General features: G+C 36.2%; 1 protein-coding gene across 1 annotated transcript; it reads left to right on the forward strand.

Moving 5' to 3' along the window:
- Positions 1-6,595: 6,595 nt before the first annotated feature.
- Positions 6,596-17,211, forward strand: chst3a (carbohydrate (chondroitin 6) sulfotransferase 3a). The gene is made up of 4 exons (XM_079248649.1): positions 6,596-7,045; positions 9,244-9,407; positions 11,503-12,057; positions 13,180-17,211. The coding sequence occupies exons 2-4, from the start codon at positions 9,328-9,330 to the stop codon at positions 13,880-13,882; spliced, it is 1,338 nt and encodes a 445-aa protein (XP_079104775.1). The 5' UTR covers positions 6,596-7,045; positions 9,244-9,327; the 3' UTR covers positions 13,883-17,211.
- Positions 17,212-17,686: the final 475 nt, after the last annotated feature.

A 17,686-nucleotide genomic window follows, 5' to 3' on the forward strand; every position in this document is an offset into this window, starting at 1 on the left:
GCACAGCAATATACATCCTGCCATCTACCAGATTATTTTACAGATCATAATTCTTTCACTGTAGTTTGTTTCTTTTGTCACGTAGATATAATATGAAATGTATTATTGAGATAAAGCTGCCTTTTGCTTACTGTAATATGGAGCAAGTAGAATATTTAATAATCATGGGCGATTTTAAAAAGTTTTCAATGTTTTCCATCTTAAATTTTAAGCTGAAAAACATGAAACAGAAACATAAAAAGAAAAGAAATTGAAACACTGATTTGGTTAAATAAATCTATGAAAGAAAAATGAATTTTTTTCTCAGCGACATTTTGATTTGCTGGGCAAGATTTTACATATTAGAAGCTCTGAGCACTTTTGGCTTCTTATCAACAAGCTATGTCAACAGAGAGAGCTGCAAGACGAATTAGTGGGACTGCAAGATTGGACATGTCTCTGAAAAGTGGGGGTCCATAAAAATGTCAAGTGAACATGTGGACTGACAAGTAGTTTACTGGCAGTTTATCACTAAGCTCTTACCTCTGAAGGACATTTTAGATTACAAGAATCCAGCAAACTACATATTTTACATAACAGCACAAAATAAAAAATAACTTCATCCTTACTAGATCTTAGAATCTGGTAAATTCATCATCAGGTGATCAACAACACATCTTGCCAACAACATCTTGCCATTGCCTGTTTAACCAAGTAGAACTATCTTTAGCAGAAATATTTAAAAAAATAAATAAATCTTTTGCTTTGGTTTTTCTAGGTTTGAAGGTCTTTGGCCATTTGATCTCAACACAAAATTTTAATTAAACTTAGGTTTTCACTACTGTTATATGTGCGTTATTCTTATTTTTTTCCAACCATTCTATTAAAAATGTGCTGCTGTGTTTAGAAATATTTGTTCTGTTGCACGGTTTCAGCCGAGCTTCTGCTGTCAAACAGAAAGCCACATCTGACACATGGATACTTTGGTAAAAAGAGGAGTAAAAACAATTCAAGTTAACTATGTAAAATTTAAGCTACTTTGATTTTTTTACACATTGTTTCAACATGTAGATTTGTTTTTATCAGGGGTTTAGAGTGATATGTAATTGATTATTTATGTGATTTTTGTATTTACCCCATTTGAGGACCAAATGTTTTAATTTTCCTGACTTTGGAATAGAAAATAAGTTTTTTTTTTTTAAATTAGTTTTTTTTATAAGTTACAATAATAAAAAAAAAAAAAAATCAATTAATAAATGAATAAATATCTGAAGCAACTTATAGTGTATATAGGTTGAATATGTGAAACTGGCAAACATAAACAAAAATCATCCTTACAGTAAAAATCCTTCTGACTTATGAGTATAGGTTTATACTAGCATATATGGTAATGAGTAATATGTGTGCGTATGTGTGTGTGTAAGAGAGTGAATGTGTGCATATGTATATATGTATAATGTGTATGTATAAATGTATACAAAACTTTATTAAATATTATAGTAAAAAGGTCCCTTTGGGGAAACTGGATCATCTGAACTGTGCCTGTCTTACCACAGGATCCCATCGTCTGCAAGACCACCTGTTGCCAATATTCCCTAACTCAGCTTTACAATTTTGGATTATTGATAATCTCTTGTGTGGTTTGCCAAGGACAGAGGTTTGCTTTTAGTCCTGGTACACTTTAAAACTAGGTCATGCCTTTAATCTCTCAGTGCAGAGTACACCGTAGGTTTTGCGCCCTTCCATTTTTCTGAATCATGCAAAGAACTAAGTTATATGAACCAGTACTTCTTTATAAGTCATTTTCAACTGAAATGATTATTAGCAGCTGTCTACCAAGAAGCTCAAAACGTGTCATTTCTGTACAGTAAGCCCCATGCAGATACAAGAAAAACTTCAAGCACCTGCAACGCTCTCATAGTGATGTCATTTGCAAGAGAAAAACCAAGTGTGCCTTTAAAGGAAATTTAAAAAACCAACAACAAGAAAAACTTACGTCGTCCTGCCATTGCAAACCAGAACCAGGCCTATGTGTCACAGTATGTGCAGTATGTGAACCCAACTACAGTGCAGGAATTAAAATTCTATTTACAAAAACTGAAGACCTACATGGATCAAACAGGGTAAACAGTTAAATGACAGCATCCTTAAAATGAACTGCAAAGCGAAAATGAAACCATGATGTGTCTATATAAAATATATGCATGCCTGTATGTGTAGGTGGATCAATAAGGAACATTTTAAGAGAATAAGCAAAATCTATCTGGGTGCATTAATGACACGGGAATCAAGAAGCATAACTGAAAACATAAGGCAAAACCTACAATATAAGACAAGGAAAACAAAACTGAACAGAATACGATTAAAACTTAAGCCAAAATTGCAGAGACCATGACACTGTGTTTACAAATCACTAGCAAACACATTCAAGGTTTTCAAAGAACATTAATTAAGAATATTTAAAAAAAAGTTATATGAATAAAATTGTGCTCATTAAAGTTTTCATGAATTGGCTCTAAAATGATTTCAGTTTGCATTTTTACCTTCCTCAAGCCATGAATCCCCCTCATTTTATTGTGTTTTTTAAAAAGTAGTAGAAAAAATTGTAATAATATATTTTGCTGTGAGTGATTATGATTATACAACATGGTGCAAAAGAAGAAGAAAAAAAAAACCTTTCCTGAACTACAGTATTTCCCAATCGCTTTGGTGCATTTCTCATGACAGAATTAACATTTATACAACAGCTAGTGAGTGCTTTTGAATACAAAAAGTCAGATCTTTGAGACACAACCTGAAAATGCTGGATGGACGTGGATGGACGGCTGGCTGTGCAGCCATTTTGAAAATTACAGTAAAGTTACATGTTAATATTATAAGAACAGTAACTGAATACATGACACAGAATCACAACTTTAAACAACATACTGCTGTAACAGTACATACATTTGACTGTAACTGAGCATACTAAATCACTCCTGTATAAAATATCCATCCATCCATCCATCCATCCATCCAGTCATCCATCCATCCATCCATCCACTTAGTCCAATTTGGGGTCATGGGGAAGCTGGAATCCATCCCAACAATCACTGGGCAAAAGACAGGGCACACCTTGGACAGTTCTCCAACTTTTGATAACTAGTTTAACTCTTTTCTATGCAATCTGTGTAATATGTGATATGTAAGTTATATGTAGGTAATAATATGAAGACTATTAGTTTTATGACTTTTTGATCTATCCACTGAGAAATGCTTCTCTAATGTGCTGAAAAGACTCATTCTTGTGAAGTTTGAACTAATAGTGATAAGAATGTTAATTCTGTTGTGAAAAATGCACTAAAGCGTCTGAGAAAAACTGAAAAAGCAACATATACGCTGCAGTTCTCTTCTTTTGCACTGCTGCCCCCAAGTGGTAAAATGTATTTTGTGCACAGTCAGGATAGAAAATAAATGAAAAAACAAATAAATAAATATTTTTTAATATTTATTTATTTGTAAAGCATGAAAAAGGTCACGCTTTATCACAAGTTAATTGTCTTAACATAAAAAGGCTCGCTGTCTGGAGGAAACGGGTCAACACGGTTTGTTAATTAGGTCATAATGCCTGAAGGGCAGCTGCTGTTGAAGCTGCATCTCGTTTAACTCTTATATTTGCCAACAGATGTTGTCTGAGCTCAAAAGCAGACTTTTACTAACATCAGTGTAACAGCAAACAGAACTGCACGAGTGCACTAGTGTAGTAGGAGTTATCAGCTTTATAGCTGTCTAAACATACTGACCATATGGATGTAATTATACCCCTCCATGTATCAAATACAAAAATAGCCATGATTTCAGAGCTTTAATCCCATACTTTCCACTATATTGGTTGCATTTGACAGAATCAGAATGTGTGTGGACAATTAGACAATATGTTTGCTTGATTTAAGTCAGCTAATTGGAATTCAGTCATTATTCACATATCATATCATCTGTACTTATTTATTATTTTTTTAATTGAGTGATGTAACCAAAGTCATATGCCATCTGAATGACTGACATTTTTAAAGCAGTAAGCTAAACATACCAACCTGTGCTTTGAATGGGAGAGACCACACTCATTTTTGACTAGGGGGTCTCACAATTGCATTAATCTTAATGGAAAGAAGAGTAGAAAATGAATGAATGAATGAAACAACTTTTCATTCTAGCTATCTTGGTACTCAATAATTAAATTGCTAGCTCTGAAGATCAGACTAACTATTACATAGAAGGACAAACAACAGACATTGTTTGTTTTATAATAGAACTTTGACAACTTTTTTTTTTTATTTCTAGATATCTTCAATATCAAGATAATAGTCATGCAAAAACAAGTGCTGCAGTTTTGGAATATTTGTTGAAGTAGTTGTTTTTGAGAGTAAACGTGAAGCAGGTCATAACTGTCCTTCAAAATCTCATAAAGACTGATGTAATAATGATGGGCTGACAAAAAAGTATGCCGCTTGTCTGACAGCAGAAGTCATTCCTTTACCTAACAGGAGGAGTCCAGCCACATGCCTGACATTAAAAATCACGTGTACACTGTATGTGACACATAGAAAAGCTGGCTATGGCTATGTTTTATCTAAAGACCCGAGTTAAAGATGAAGAACCACCCACCCTGCCCAGAGGAGAATAGAGGGTGAGTACCTATCTATCTATCTATCTATCTATCTATCTATCTATCTATCTATCTATCTATCTATCTATCTATCTCGCTCTCTCTCTCTCTCTCTCTCTCTCTCTATATATATATATATATATATAGAGAGAGAGAGAGAGAGAGAGAGAGAGATAGATAGATAGATAGATAGATACTCACCCTCTATTCTCCTCTGGGCAGGGTGGGTGGTGCTTCATCTTTAACTCGGGTCTTCTATCAGACTCATCAGACTCCTGAGAGCTTGAGGCCCCTTTGCAGTGTCTTAGCTGTGCTTACACTGCGCTCTTCTGGATGGAGATATCTGATGTTTCTCCAGGCATCTGTTGGAGCCACGTCTGCAGCATGGGGGACATGACCCCCTGTGCGCTGATGACTAAAGGAACTACTGTTGCCTTAACTATCCAGGCTTTCTCAAGTTTTTCCTTAAGTCTGCCCAGATGCTTCAGGCTGATGTATCAGTGTATGATGAAGCTTTGGTGCTTCATCTTGGTTGCCCTGATGCTCACTAGTCCTTGGTCTTCCTCTTTGCACTTACTGACACTTGACTTGGGATGGAATCATCCATGCATGGTGAACAGCTTCTGTGTTTAAACATCTGGGCTCTGAACTTCCTCCTTTGGTCAGTTTATTATCCCAGCAGTGTATCTGAACACTGGTAGGGCATAGCTGTTAACTGCCTGGATCTTGTTCTTGCCATTGAGCTGACTTCTCAGTCTTATCTTTGCTTGGCTGTGGCAGCTTTCCTTGTGGCCCCTTCGTGGCTGCTATTTGCTTGTGGTATGCCAAGGTACTGGTAGCAAGTCCTGATGTCATTCCACTTCTTTGGATTTAGTCAATGAGCAAAATGAAAACATGCCTTTCACATTCTTTAATGATAAAGATGGTGAAGTGATATTTTGTGAAGGACAGTGAAGGTAAATAGTTTTCCAGTGAAAGACTGATGTGTCTTGCAATGGCATTTTGTAAGATTTGTGAGATTTTATTTTCTATGATTTAACACAACCAAAGATCCTTGAAATCAGGCAAAAAACTCTGTTAGGGATAACAACAATGAGCTATTATAGACCCCCAAACAGTTTGATATGAAATTCAGACATTTTGAATTTTGCAATGGGAATCCTTGCATTAGGTCAACAATTCTTACAATTCAACAAAACCATGATCAGTTAACTTTGTTTATATCTTATATCTTGCTTACGAAACAATATATGAGGGAGATTTATTTGGAAACTAGATTTTTTTTTTATTCCAGGTCTAGGAGATGAGACCATGTCCCTTGTTAAAAAAAACACATGGAACTGTAAATACATGATGTAGGCCTGCGTCTGGATTTTGGGATGACATTCAGTAAAACAATGGCAAACCACATTCTGCATTTAAGCTACACCAGTATAACTGCAGTAAAAAAACAACAAGTGACCAGTGATCAGTCAACACATCATTATGACATAAATATGTGAATGGAAGCTAAACGGTGACATCCTGTCCTATTATAAATGTAAAACCATTTGCTCAAAAACAAAACAAAACACGCAAACAAACAAACAAAAAAATAGTAATAAGTTTCTTTTACAGTGTTCTTAAACAAAGAGGTGATGCAACCTGAATATAGCTTTAATTTTAAACAGAAATATTTCTATGAAAAAGGAACCACTCTGGTTTCTGTTGCTTTATTTCGGTTTCAGACAAACACCTCCTAAATTCACAGGTTGACATAAATACATGAATATGAACTGAAATTTTATATCTATTTCAGCTGTAAATAGAACAGAGCAGATGGAGCTGTAAGAGGAGATGGTGATGGAGGTATTTTAAGCACCACAGTCTGCGTACAAAATCTGGGGGTTACTGGGTCACGTGACCTCCCCAGCACAGGATGTCCCAAGAAGAGTGAGCAATGTTTTCACAGTAGTCGTGTCGTCTGCTGTCAAACAGCACGTGCCAAAAGTTGACGCAGAAAGTTCCGAAGCGCCCTCATCTTCAGCTAAATTCATCTTTGGACTTTCTGTTTCTGTCTTTTCACTTCGGTTAAAAAAATTATTCACCAAAGTGACAAACTTTAGTTTGTTGTTGCTCTTTTGTCGTTGGTTTTGGTTTTTTTTTTGTTTTTTTTGGCTTTGTTTCGTAAATAGGTCTAATATTAGAAAAAAAAAAAAAAAACATATATTGTTGATTGGTCTTGCTGTGCTCACGGATGTCTCCTCGGCTCCTCTTCTGTGCCTCCGCGCTGCATCCGGCAGAGGAGAGCAGCCCGCGTCGGAGGATACAATGAGTCAGTGTGTCCGAGTCCGACACAATGCAGCGAGATGCTACGAGGAGGAGATATTTCATCAGGGATCAGGGACGTTTTGTTCGACTGCACCCAGAAAAAAACTAAAGGTGTGTACCATCCTCGACCTGAACATTTTCATTTACTGGTCTTTGTGGCAGGAAACGGCTCGAATCTTAGAAACCACAACATGCAGAGGAACCGGCGCACGTAGAGCTTCTTGAAGCGCCCAGCAGCGTAAAAACCACGTAAATGTCGGATGATTGAAGAGTCTGTCAGAATTCACAATCTGTCAAACCGCTCGTGTGTGATATGTAGCCTATGTGCCTCTTTAGTTTATATGATGGAGGCATGATAAGTGGGAATGTGGGGCTGTATACCGTGTGGCCCATATGCATAATTTTTACAACATATTTGAGTTTAATACAAACAACGTTTTCACATGTAATTTTCACTTTATGTAAACACCAGCTCAAACCTCTACCTATTAGTTATTCTTAGCATACAGAGTTCGATATAAGCCTATTTTTACTCTGGTTAAGATGGTGAAAAGGATACTGAATTGAGTGCCCCCTCCCCCCTAAATGACTGCTTGTAAACCTTTTAAAAAGAAACCACACACACACACACACACACACACACACACACACACACACACACACACACACACACACACACATACACACGCAGAATGAGTCAGTGGCAGTGCTAAATAGTATGACATCAATTAATCAGCAGATATTTGAATTATAATAGTTGTTGATATTTGCCAATAACAGCTAACTGTTTTCAACCCTGGAGGAAGGGCAAGGCTTTCAGAATGAATTTAGATTTCAACAGCCCCATGAGGTGCTGCTTCACTGCTCTGAAGGCAGCCATTAATGTAATTTGTAGTGAGATGATAAACAGAGTGATGTGTGTTTCTGCCTGAGAAGATGGTCCGATTTGCCAAACGCTTCAGTAGCTCTTGAATATGCAAAAGTGCTCAGCTTAAGCACTTCTGCCTGACAGTTTGTCGCCTGTGGCATATTAAACTCAGATAATTAGGTGATATTTACCCAAAGAGCATGCAGTTACTGCACAAATGCTTCAAAATGGTGTCTTCTTCATTAATGATATGCCTGCGTTGTTGCGATTTGTTTTGACACAGTTGAATAACATGTATGTACATTTCTATCTTTTTTTTATTGAATTATTCCACTTTAATATGTAAAAACAACACCTTGGGTTTCTCTAGTTAATGTGACTTATTTCACATTAGATGCATTGTAAAAATGTGTTTAAAAGTTTTTTGTGAGCTGATTTACAATGTGCCTTAATATTCTCATTTCTAAATTCAGATTGTCTAAAGAACTTTCTTAGGCAACGGAGAGATGATTCCTGTAACTTGTGCAAATTGTGCAATGTTAGATGGTGCACTATTTAAATCTTACTTGTCTTGTCATTCTCATCTGTACAAGCTCGAAAATGAGACTCAAAGATCACTGGACTCCTAACGTGTTACTACTTGTTCATTTGTAGTAATAAGAATTGTTTCTCAGATATTATGCACTTATCGAATGACTTCATAACAATGTGTAATATGTTAGAGCTTCCTTGTATCACAGTTATTTAGAAGTGTTAATGCGGACTTCATGTTAAAGTGTTGGGATTGCAGAAATCATAAAACTCTGTGCGCCTGACTTGGGGTGGGAAAATTGAATTAAAAAATCAAAAATAGGGATTTTTTTTTGCTTCACAATTTTAAAATAGATTAATTTGTTCAAAAATTGATTTTTTTTCAAATAAATAAAAAATAATCCATTATGAAACTTTTCTAATTTTTTCTTTTGTTTTTTTTATTAATCTTATCACTTGTCTTCTTTGGCATTATATCAGCAGAATGATGGTCTGGCTACTGTGTTGTTGTTTTTTTTCCCTAATTGAAATCAAGAAAAATGACGAGCAAAAAAAAGGTTTTGTACTTTTTTTTTTTTTTTTTTTTTTTTTAATCAGCAAAAATCAACAACAACGAAGAATTGTGATAGTTGCAATTTAAATCAAAAGGGCACCCAAAAAAATCGAAATAGAATTGAATTGGAACAAAAAGTATATTGTTACAGCCATATTAGTTTGGCAATGCTCAAAGCTTATCCTGAAAAAGAGCCTCTTTCATTCTCTTCCTTATATGAGCCCTTAATATATTTTTTTAAAACTAATGTACAATTTTAGCCCATACAGAAAAGCAATGATGTATTTTTTCTTGCCTCTCTAAGCTGCTAGGCCTGTGTTTAACTGTATATAAAAGAAAGCATTTTTCTTTTTGCAGAATGAAGCCTTAGCCTCTGCATGACAAGCTATGACAAACACAGACTAGACTGTAGACCTCCAGTTACAAAGCCAGCACTCAAGAATGAAGGCCAAATATGCAGTCGTCTTCATCTGTATTGTGGCCTTGGTCATCATTGAAAAAGAAAGCAACATCCTCTCAAGGTAAGGGAACTGTCTGACTTCACTCAAAAAAGTATAACTTCTTTCAATTAAGTTCTGCTTTCTTATTTAAAAATAGCCACATGGGTTGCCGACATGTTTTCATTTCCAAGGCATTAAGTAATGTTCTTTATCCAAACCCCCTGCCATCCCTAAGGAATAAGAGAGGTTTGCTGCTGGTCTGACACACCGGGTATGGCAATATTGTTGGCTGAGAGTAAATCCATCACAAGTTGTTCTAAAGTATTCAGCTTTTGAAAATATATCAAGTCTTTTGTAAAAAAAAAAAAATGGACATGACCTGATAGTAAGACTCAATCCCAAATCCTCCCATCATTCCTAAAACTTGACCCTACTGCTGCCATGGGCATTCTGGGAGGTTGAGTAAGCTATGTCTTTATCGCATTGTAGTGTCCTCCACGCATCCATCATGGCCTCCAGTATACATATTTTCTATCAGCTGACAAGAGTTTACATAATGTTTAATATCAGAATTTAAAGGAGTTGGTGCCTGAGTTCTAATCTTTAGGGAAAAAAAACAGTATTCTCCGTTTTTGGAAGTTATCAAGAAACTACCTGCTTTAATGACTCCATTGCTCTGCTGTGCTGGGGGGCATAGAAAGTCTGCATACCAGCATACCAAGATTTAGAGACTGCTGAATATTATTTAACTGTTCCAAATCTGTAGTGACTCCTGAACGTGGGCATTCATATATTGTATCAGGCTGTTTGTAAAGTTAAGCAACATAGAAGCTACAAAAATACTCCACAGAATTTTATTAATAAATAAAATTGACATTTATAGGGATAAAGAATGTTTCAAACTATTTACTGGACTTAAAGTAACTACCATATACTGTATCACTGTCTGAAAAGACTGGCAATGTTTTTTTACCTTGGTAGTGAATGTTCAGTCAGAGAACTACTTCCAGTGTCTTATTGGGACACAAATTACAGCCCAGTCAACAAACACAAGCACTGCCATTTTTGTAGCCACAAATATGTAAAATCTCAGCATCTCCTTGCCTCTGCAGTTTTGTGACTCTCCCAACTATTTAGTGAAATTTTGTGAGGAATGTCCAAGACTTTGAATGTCATAACATAACATAATCTGGACCTCAACTATATACAGTATTGTTGGGCCAATTTAAGCAAGAGGTTCTGTGGTCTGAACTCAACTTATAATCAGTGAATAAATCAATTAAAAAAAAAGACAAGAAGTGAGAGTTTCACTGGAGACTTTCAAAAGACCAACAGACCAAATCAAAATAAAATTGTAGTTAAACTCACCAACACTCAAAGACCAATTGAGTTATACAGCCAGTATCTCACAAACTGCCATATTTCTGTTTGTGTGCCGGTACATAAGGCTTCTGCTTGTCCTCATTGCCAGAACAGTTTCAAGTGGAAAAATCTGGCACAACGTTGAGGTTATGCCTAATTATGCTTCCCAGAGAAAAAAAAAGGTTTACTGGGTTGCACAATAAATAACCTGTGTCACAGACTCTTAATTTTACCCAAAACCTACAGATTGTAAGAACGTATCTTTAAATTTTCAGTAAAATAAAAAAATTAAAAAGGCACAAAAGGATGTTAGAGACAAGATTAGTTTGTAGAGAGAAAACCAAGTACTTTCTCAAAACCTCATATTAAAAAGGAATTACTGAAGATGTCAATATGTCATCATTTTTGTAGTTTTTTAAGCAATTGTTTGTGAAAGTTTTGTAGTATTTACATTCTATATAGTGTTTATGTTTAAGGTATAAGTACTGTATGTGTTATATTGCTAGTATTTCTGTCATGGTATTTTGTCAGTATTACTTTTTACATGTTTTCATTATGTTCTTTGATTTTAAACTTCTAAGTTGAAACTGTAGAGATCTTTGGAAGTCATCATAGACGGTATTGTCACACTCTCAGTATGAACACATAAACGACAAAGGTCTTGTTGTGTTGCTGCATTTTTTGCAATAATTGTAACCTTGCTATATACTGTGTAGAAATGTTTACAAGATGCAAAACAGAGCGTATAAGCCCTGTTTTCTTCTTCATCTGTTATTTGTGGATATTTCTTAATCAAGTCTATGTGTCTCCCCAGGGTCTCTGATAAACTGATCCAGAGACAGACTCCACAGCAGACCCCACAGACCCCTCAAGGTTATAGCAACACAACGGAAAGTGGCTCTCTAATGGTGCTGAAAGTGCTGCTCTCCAAAATGTCTGTTTCTGAAGGGAATTACTCGAATTTCTCAGAGGAGCAAGGAGGAGAAGAAGAACTGGATGATTTTGGCACGTACAGCTACAGTGGTGACCATAAGCACGTGTTACTCATGGCAACCACACGAACTGGATCTTCATTTGTGGGGGAATTTTTCAACCAACATGGACAGAGCATGTTTTACTTGTTTGAGCCTTTGTGGCACGTCGAGCGCATGCTAGCCACAGCCGCGGAGGCAAATAATGGGACAGTGTTGGCGGGGATCTACCGAGATGTACTTAAGTCACTCTTCCTGTGTGATTTTTCTCCTCTTGAGAAGTTCATCTCCCCCCCACCTCAGGATCATGTCACCCCTGATCTTTTCCGCAGAGAGTCTAGCTTATCACTCTGTGAAGAACCTGTCTGTACTCCTGTAATCAAAGACGTTTTTGAGAGGTACTCCTTATCTTCTTGCTGCTTCATAAAGCTTTCAGTGTTTCTTGAATCTGAAAAAGGAAGCTAAAATCTGCAATTATCCTACTGCTGGAAAGTAGAGTTGGTTAGTTCTGACAGTGTTTTGCACAACTAATGTCTCTTCACTTTCATACTGTAGTCAGATTTTTATCATGGGATTTTTAATCCATAAATACAGCAGTTACTTGGTTTAACCCTTAAAACTGTGCTAGCTTGCTGGTGTACCCAAGCTTGTTTATATCCTCCACAACCTTTTAGGAATGATTGTGTGTGGGGCAAACTGTGATGGATAGCTTACCCTTTAGATGATCTCTGAACATTTTCTAGGTATTTATATCAAGAAAGTTTACAGCCCAGTTGCAAGAAGGTTGCAAGAAGGCTGAAGGTTTGACACTTCCTGTCAAACCTTCAGCCTACTAGATAGCTTAAATTGACCTTAATGTTCATTCAGGAGTAGCTGGAAAAATGGCAAGAAGACAGTTTTGACAGTGGCAACAAAAAATAAGTTTATTTAGTAAAGATTGTAGGTAAATCGTAGCCTAAATAATTGTAAATAGCATAAACTGGCCAGAGGTCCTAGTGTCAGCATGTAGATAGTTTCTTCTTGTTTCAGTGCCAATATTTTGTCTTCTAACAGCCAAGCTTTAAGCGACTGAAATGCAGATGAGAAAAGGCTTGGTGATTGTTGATCTGTGTGTTTTTTTCTTCAAAACACTGTTAATAAGGGATTTTGTATTGTTAACCTTTCATTTTGATTAGCCTTTTTAGATCTGTATCTCTTCATAGTCATTTAACTTAATTTAGCCCCATAATCTGACATTTGAGGCTACACTGAAAAAAATATACCTTAACGTTGACTCTGATTAAAATGTGGACCAAAAATACCAAATAGTCATTTGAAATTTTAAGGGTTATGATTCGTTTGTGAAGAAATTTCAAGGTTATATTGCTGGATGTTTGGCTGAACGTATCTCTATATAAAGTATCTCTATCTATATTTTTATCAGCTATCCACATATAAAAGGAATTAGCAGTTTATTTTATACTGTAGATGCCTGAAATATACCATTCTGGGTTTTATAACTTTATTTAATCTTGCCTTAGGTACCATTGCAAGACTCGTCGCTGTGGGCCACTGAACTTGACCCTTGCATCTGAATCGTGCCTTTCCAAACGACACCACGCCATAAAAACTGTCCGTGTACGACAGCTGGACACACTAGAGCCTTTGGTAAAGGATCCCCGACTAGATATCAAAATTATCCAGCTGGTTCGAGATCCACGAGCCATCCTAGCATCACGCATGGTGGCTTTCTCCTCAAAATATCAGACATGGAAGGCCTGGGCGCAGGATGGCCAGGTGCCTGAAGATGATGAAGAGGTGAAGAGGCTGAAAGGAAACTGTGATAACATTAGGATGTCTGCAGAAGTGGGACTGAGTCAGCCCCGCTGGCTGAGGAGTCGCTACATGTTGGTGCGTTATGAGGATATTGCTCAATACCCTATGCAGAAGGCAGAGGAGATGTACAAGTTCACAGGAATACCATTTAGCTCCCAAGCTAGGGATTGGATCTTGAAGAACACACAGACCACGCAGGAAGCAAGTGGGATTTACTCCACCCAGAAGAATTCATCCGAACAGGCAGAGAAATGGAGATTGAGCATTCCTTTTACCCTTGCTCGAGTAGTGCAGAAAGTGTGTGGGCCCACCATGAAGCTGTTTGGGTACAAATTTGTGAATGATGAAAAGACATTGATCAATAAGTCTATCAGTTTGCTTGAGCATAGACATTTTCAATTTCATTAGTCAAAAGATAAATATACAACACACCGTATGCATCAGATCACAACAAGAAGAAGCCATTACTGAACAAACCAAAACTAAGAAGCAAGTATGCCATAGATGACACAAAGTGTTCTACTGGAAACAGTAACATTTAGGTCATACAGTAATATTCACACTGTGCCTCATTTCAACAACAAACATCCTCTTTATAAAGATTAGGCTTTTCATACTTTATTCACTCAGAAACCTTTCAAGTTTTATGTTGAAAACTGGATTTAATTTAAGATGAAATAAGAAGCCTGACTGTAAGAGATTATGATGTAAGATTTTGATACTAGTTGGTCACGTTGGGATTTTCAGGGATAAACTGCAGTATGATATTTATGTATGTATACTGTTTGGTATGTGTATGTTTATAAAGAAAAGGGCATTTCTGCCAATAGTTTATAAGACAGACTAGACAGCTACTAGACTAGACCTGATGTGCTTTCATATATAATTCTGTCTCAGGTACTACGAATGTGGAATAGCATTGTTTGTGTGCGTTTTTGATATGTTTTTCAACCAAATGCAATGTTTTGGCTTGTGAAGCAATCCGTGCGCTATTTGAGTTATAAGACTGAGAAATACTTGTAAAGATGAGTATTTAATTATCCTGATATTAAGAAATGGGGAAAGACCATAGTGAAATATGCCTTATCTCAGATGTGTCTTCAGCATTCCAGTATTGTTTTACCTTGCAGCTTAATAGTAACCATATTAGGAGTAATGTACTGTGCAATGATTTCCTACCTCTAAGTACGTTTGTAGTGTTGGTGTTCTTGAAAAATGGACCAAAAAAGATGAAAAATGCCGTTTTTTTCTTAAATAATTTGCTGCTGTTGCTCCTAGATTGCTTAATTCAGAGCATATAGTTCCATGTCAGGATCACCAGAAATTTTAAGATTTGCAAGAAATTCACATTTGCAAGACTTTAAGTTGTGTGCTTTGGTGTTATCCTCTCTATGCTTTTTTTTTGTTCGGATACATATGGCCTAGTAAGTGAAACCCAGGTGGTGTTGCATTGATGGTATATAAAGGTAACCACTGTGATACTGATTCAATGGCAGCATTGTGTTCAGCTTGGCTGAGACCTCAGTGAAACTGCTATGCTGCTTATGGAAAGGAATTTGCATTTGAGATTCATATGGGAGTGGACTTCCTACGCTTTGGAAAGTTATATGTTAATACTTAAATAAGGTACACATTTCCCAAAACATCTAATCCTCCAAAGAAAGGGGGAAAGTCAGATATTTTGATTGTTATTGTAACTAATTTATTTAAGTTCAACATTTCATGCTGTAAGAATAATAATGATCAGCAAAAGTGCATCCATATATTAATCTCATGTTTTTAAACAACAGTTCTCAGTTTACATTTTTATTCTTAAAAGCCAAAGACAATATTGAATTTGTTTTCTTTTTCAGCTAGGTTCTTCTAAAATGCCACAATACTGGAATTATTTATTTCTCCAAATATTTGTCAGCTTTGTTTTTTTTTCTTGATTTTTCCAGATGTTCAAATTTGGCTTTCTAGTCAACGCTTGCCATCAGAAAATTTCTGCTCATTTCATCTTTAGCATGTTCATATGATAGATGCAGCTCTGCAACAAGCTATAACCCCTTTATCTACTTTCCGCCTTGTTTATGGCTTTATATCAGTTAATGCACACTACTAACTCCAAAAAGGTTGGTGAAATGTCTACAAAAGGTTTGTTTCAAGACTAAGAAAATACAACTCCTATCCTGAAAACATATCTGATGTTGAGAGTAAGATGCTTTACTATTTCATGAAAAATATTAACTTATCTTGAGTTTGACAGCAGCAAATGTCTCAGCGTTTCCGTCTGTATTGCATCCTTCATTATTTTAAAAACAGTCTGTAAATATCTGGGGACAAGACCAGTTTCTTTGCCTTTGGGAGAGGTACATTGTCCTTTTCTTGTCTGAGACAGGATTTAAACTGCTCAGCTATCATACGTCACTTTTATTGTATTTTGTGTTTCATGATGCGTCCAATGTTTTCAGTTTTACACAGGTCTACGCAGCACACAGGCCACTCCTGCACCCAGACTCCTCCACGATGAAGACATGCTACTGGAATAGAATAATAATTATCTTGATGAAACACCCAGGAATATGCAACCATGATTTTCAAAGAGAATTTGAAGTTTTAATGCATCAGACCACAGAACAGTTTTCCACTTTGCCTCATTTGTCCCAGAGAACATAATTTTGTTCATAAATCATGTTCACATGAATGGCACAACTTTAACCTGCATTTGCGGATTCCACGGTGAATTGCAAATTGCGAAGCTGTTGCCAATACATTGATCTCATTGCCAGAGTTGTGCCTGCTTTTAATGTCTGAAAGCCCAGAGATCCAGAACATCCAATACTGATTTTCAGCCATGTCCTTTGTGCACAGAGATGTCTTCAGGTACTTATAATCTATTGATATCATCTACTGCTGATTATGAAATAGTCAGTCCTTGCTGTTTTAGATGGATTATTATTATTGAGTATTATTGTGAAATATGTCTTTAATTTAAAGACTCAGTTTATTGTGAATTGCTGAACATCGTTCAGTATAATTTCTGAGAGGCTCTGTCTCTTTAAGGTGCTCTTTTTATAATCAGTCAAGTTACTGGCCTGTTCCCAGTTAAACTAATGACATGCAACATATTTCTCCAGCTGTTTTCATTCAGTACCACTTTTCTCTCCATTCTTTTTTTTTTTTTTAGATGTGCTACTGCCATCACTTAAAGATGAGCTAATATTCTACATGAAAAGTAAAGATTAATTTTAAGTTTTACTATGAATAGAACATTGGTTCATCAGATTTACAAATCATTGCATTCTGGATTACATTTTACACTGTTCTAATTGGTTTGCTATTGTATTTAAGTCATTTGTTAAACTTTTGGAAAGTTTGAAGTGAAACTCACCACTCGTACCTTGTGCAGCGTATGTGGAGTGTAACTTCAAAGGACTGACTTTCATTGAAGCTTTGGTTATAAATAACATAATGTAGACTTTTAGGTCCCTTCAATTACTTACCGCTTGTGTATTCTTCTCTATTTCCTTGTGTTTATTGCCATTATATCTTTGTTCTTGCAGAAAAAAGTGCTTATTCACAGATTATTCAGGAACAACAAAAAACATATCACAGATTTAAATGTTACTCTGTTTAAATGTTAATTAAATTGATTCTTTTGGTGTAAAATGATTTGAAGCTCATTACTTATTTTAGTGTCGGACCTAAAATGATTCTGCGGTTCAAGGATCCATAATGGTACCAGCTGCAGAACTCTGCTAAAACGTCTACTTTGAGGCTTTCCATCTATCCTCTCACAAAACCTGAAACAATCAGGACATTCTTGATGTCTGTAGGTGTAATTCAGCGACATACGCTGTAAGGAATCCTGTTTGATTTCCATATAATTTGAATTTATAAGCTTTTATAAGTTTCAAGTCCTGACAGAATGTTACAAACATAACCTCCTCTATGAGCACATTTACAGACAGCATTCATTTTTAAAAAATACTTCACCCACTGTCACTGCTTTCTTATTAATGTATTCCACAAGCCTATGAATGCACAGAGGCTGACATGGATGAGATCGGGATTAATGTGCAACTGTTTACTTAGTTGCATTCACTCAGTTTAACTTCTAATTTAAATGCATGCTGTTGCCAGGATCCCTAAAAAGGATGACTGTGAATGAGACAGAAACAGGGAGCCCATTCAGGGCTGCATTCTTTCTATCTGTTTCACATCACAACC

Source organism: Telmatherina bonti (assembly GCF_933228915.1).
Source record: "Telmatherina bonti genome assembly, chromosome: 11".
In the NCBI taxonomy this organism is placed as follows: Eukaryota; Metazoa; Chordata; class Actinopteri; order Atheriniformes; family Telmatherinidae; genus Telmatherina; species Telmatherina bonti.

Excerpts from the sequence above, each read along its gene's own strand:
- chst3a (XM_079248649.1), top strand. The coding sequence starts at position 9,328 with ATGAAGGCCAAATATGCAGTCGTCTTCATCTGTATTGTGGCCTTGGTC. Across the intron at positions 9,408-11,502 it reads GAAAGCAACATCCTCTCAAG|GGTCTCTGATAAACTGATCC; the intron begins GTAAGGGAACTG and ends GTGTCTCCCCAG. Across the intron at positions 12,058-13,179 it reads ATCAAAGACGTTTTTGAGAG|GTACCATTGCAAGACTCGTC; the intron begins GTACTCCTTATC and ends ATCTTGCCTTAG.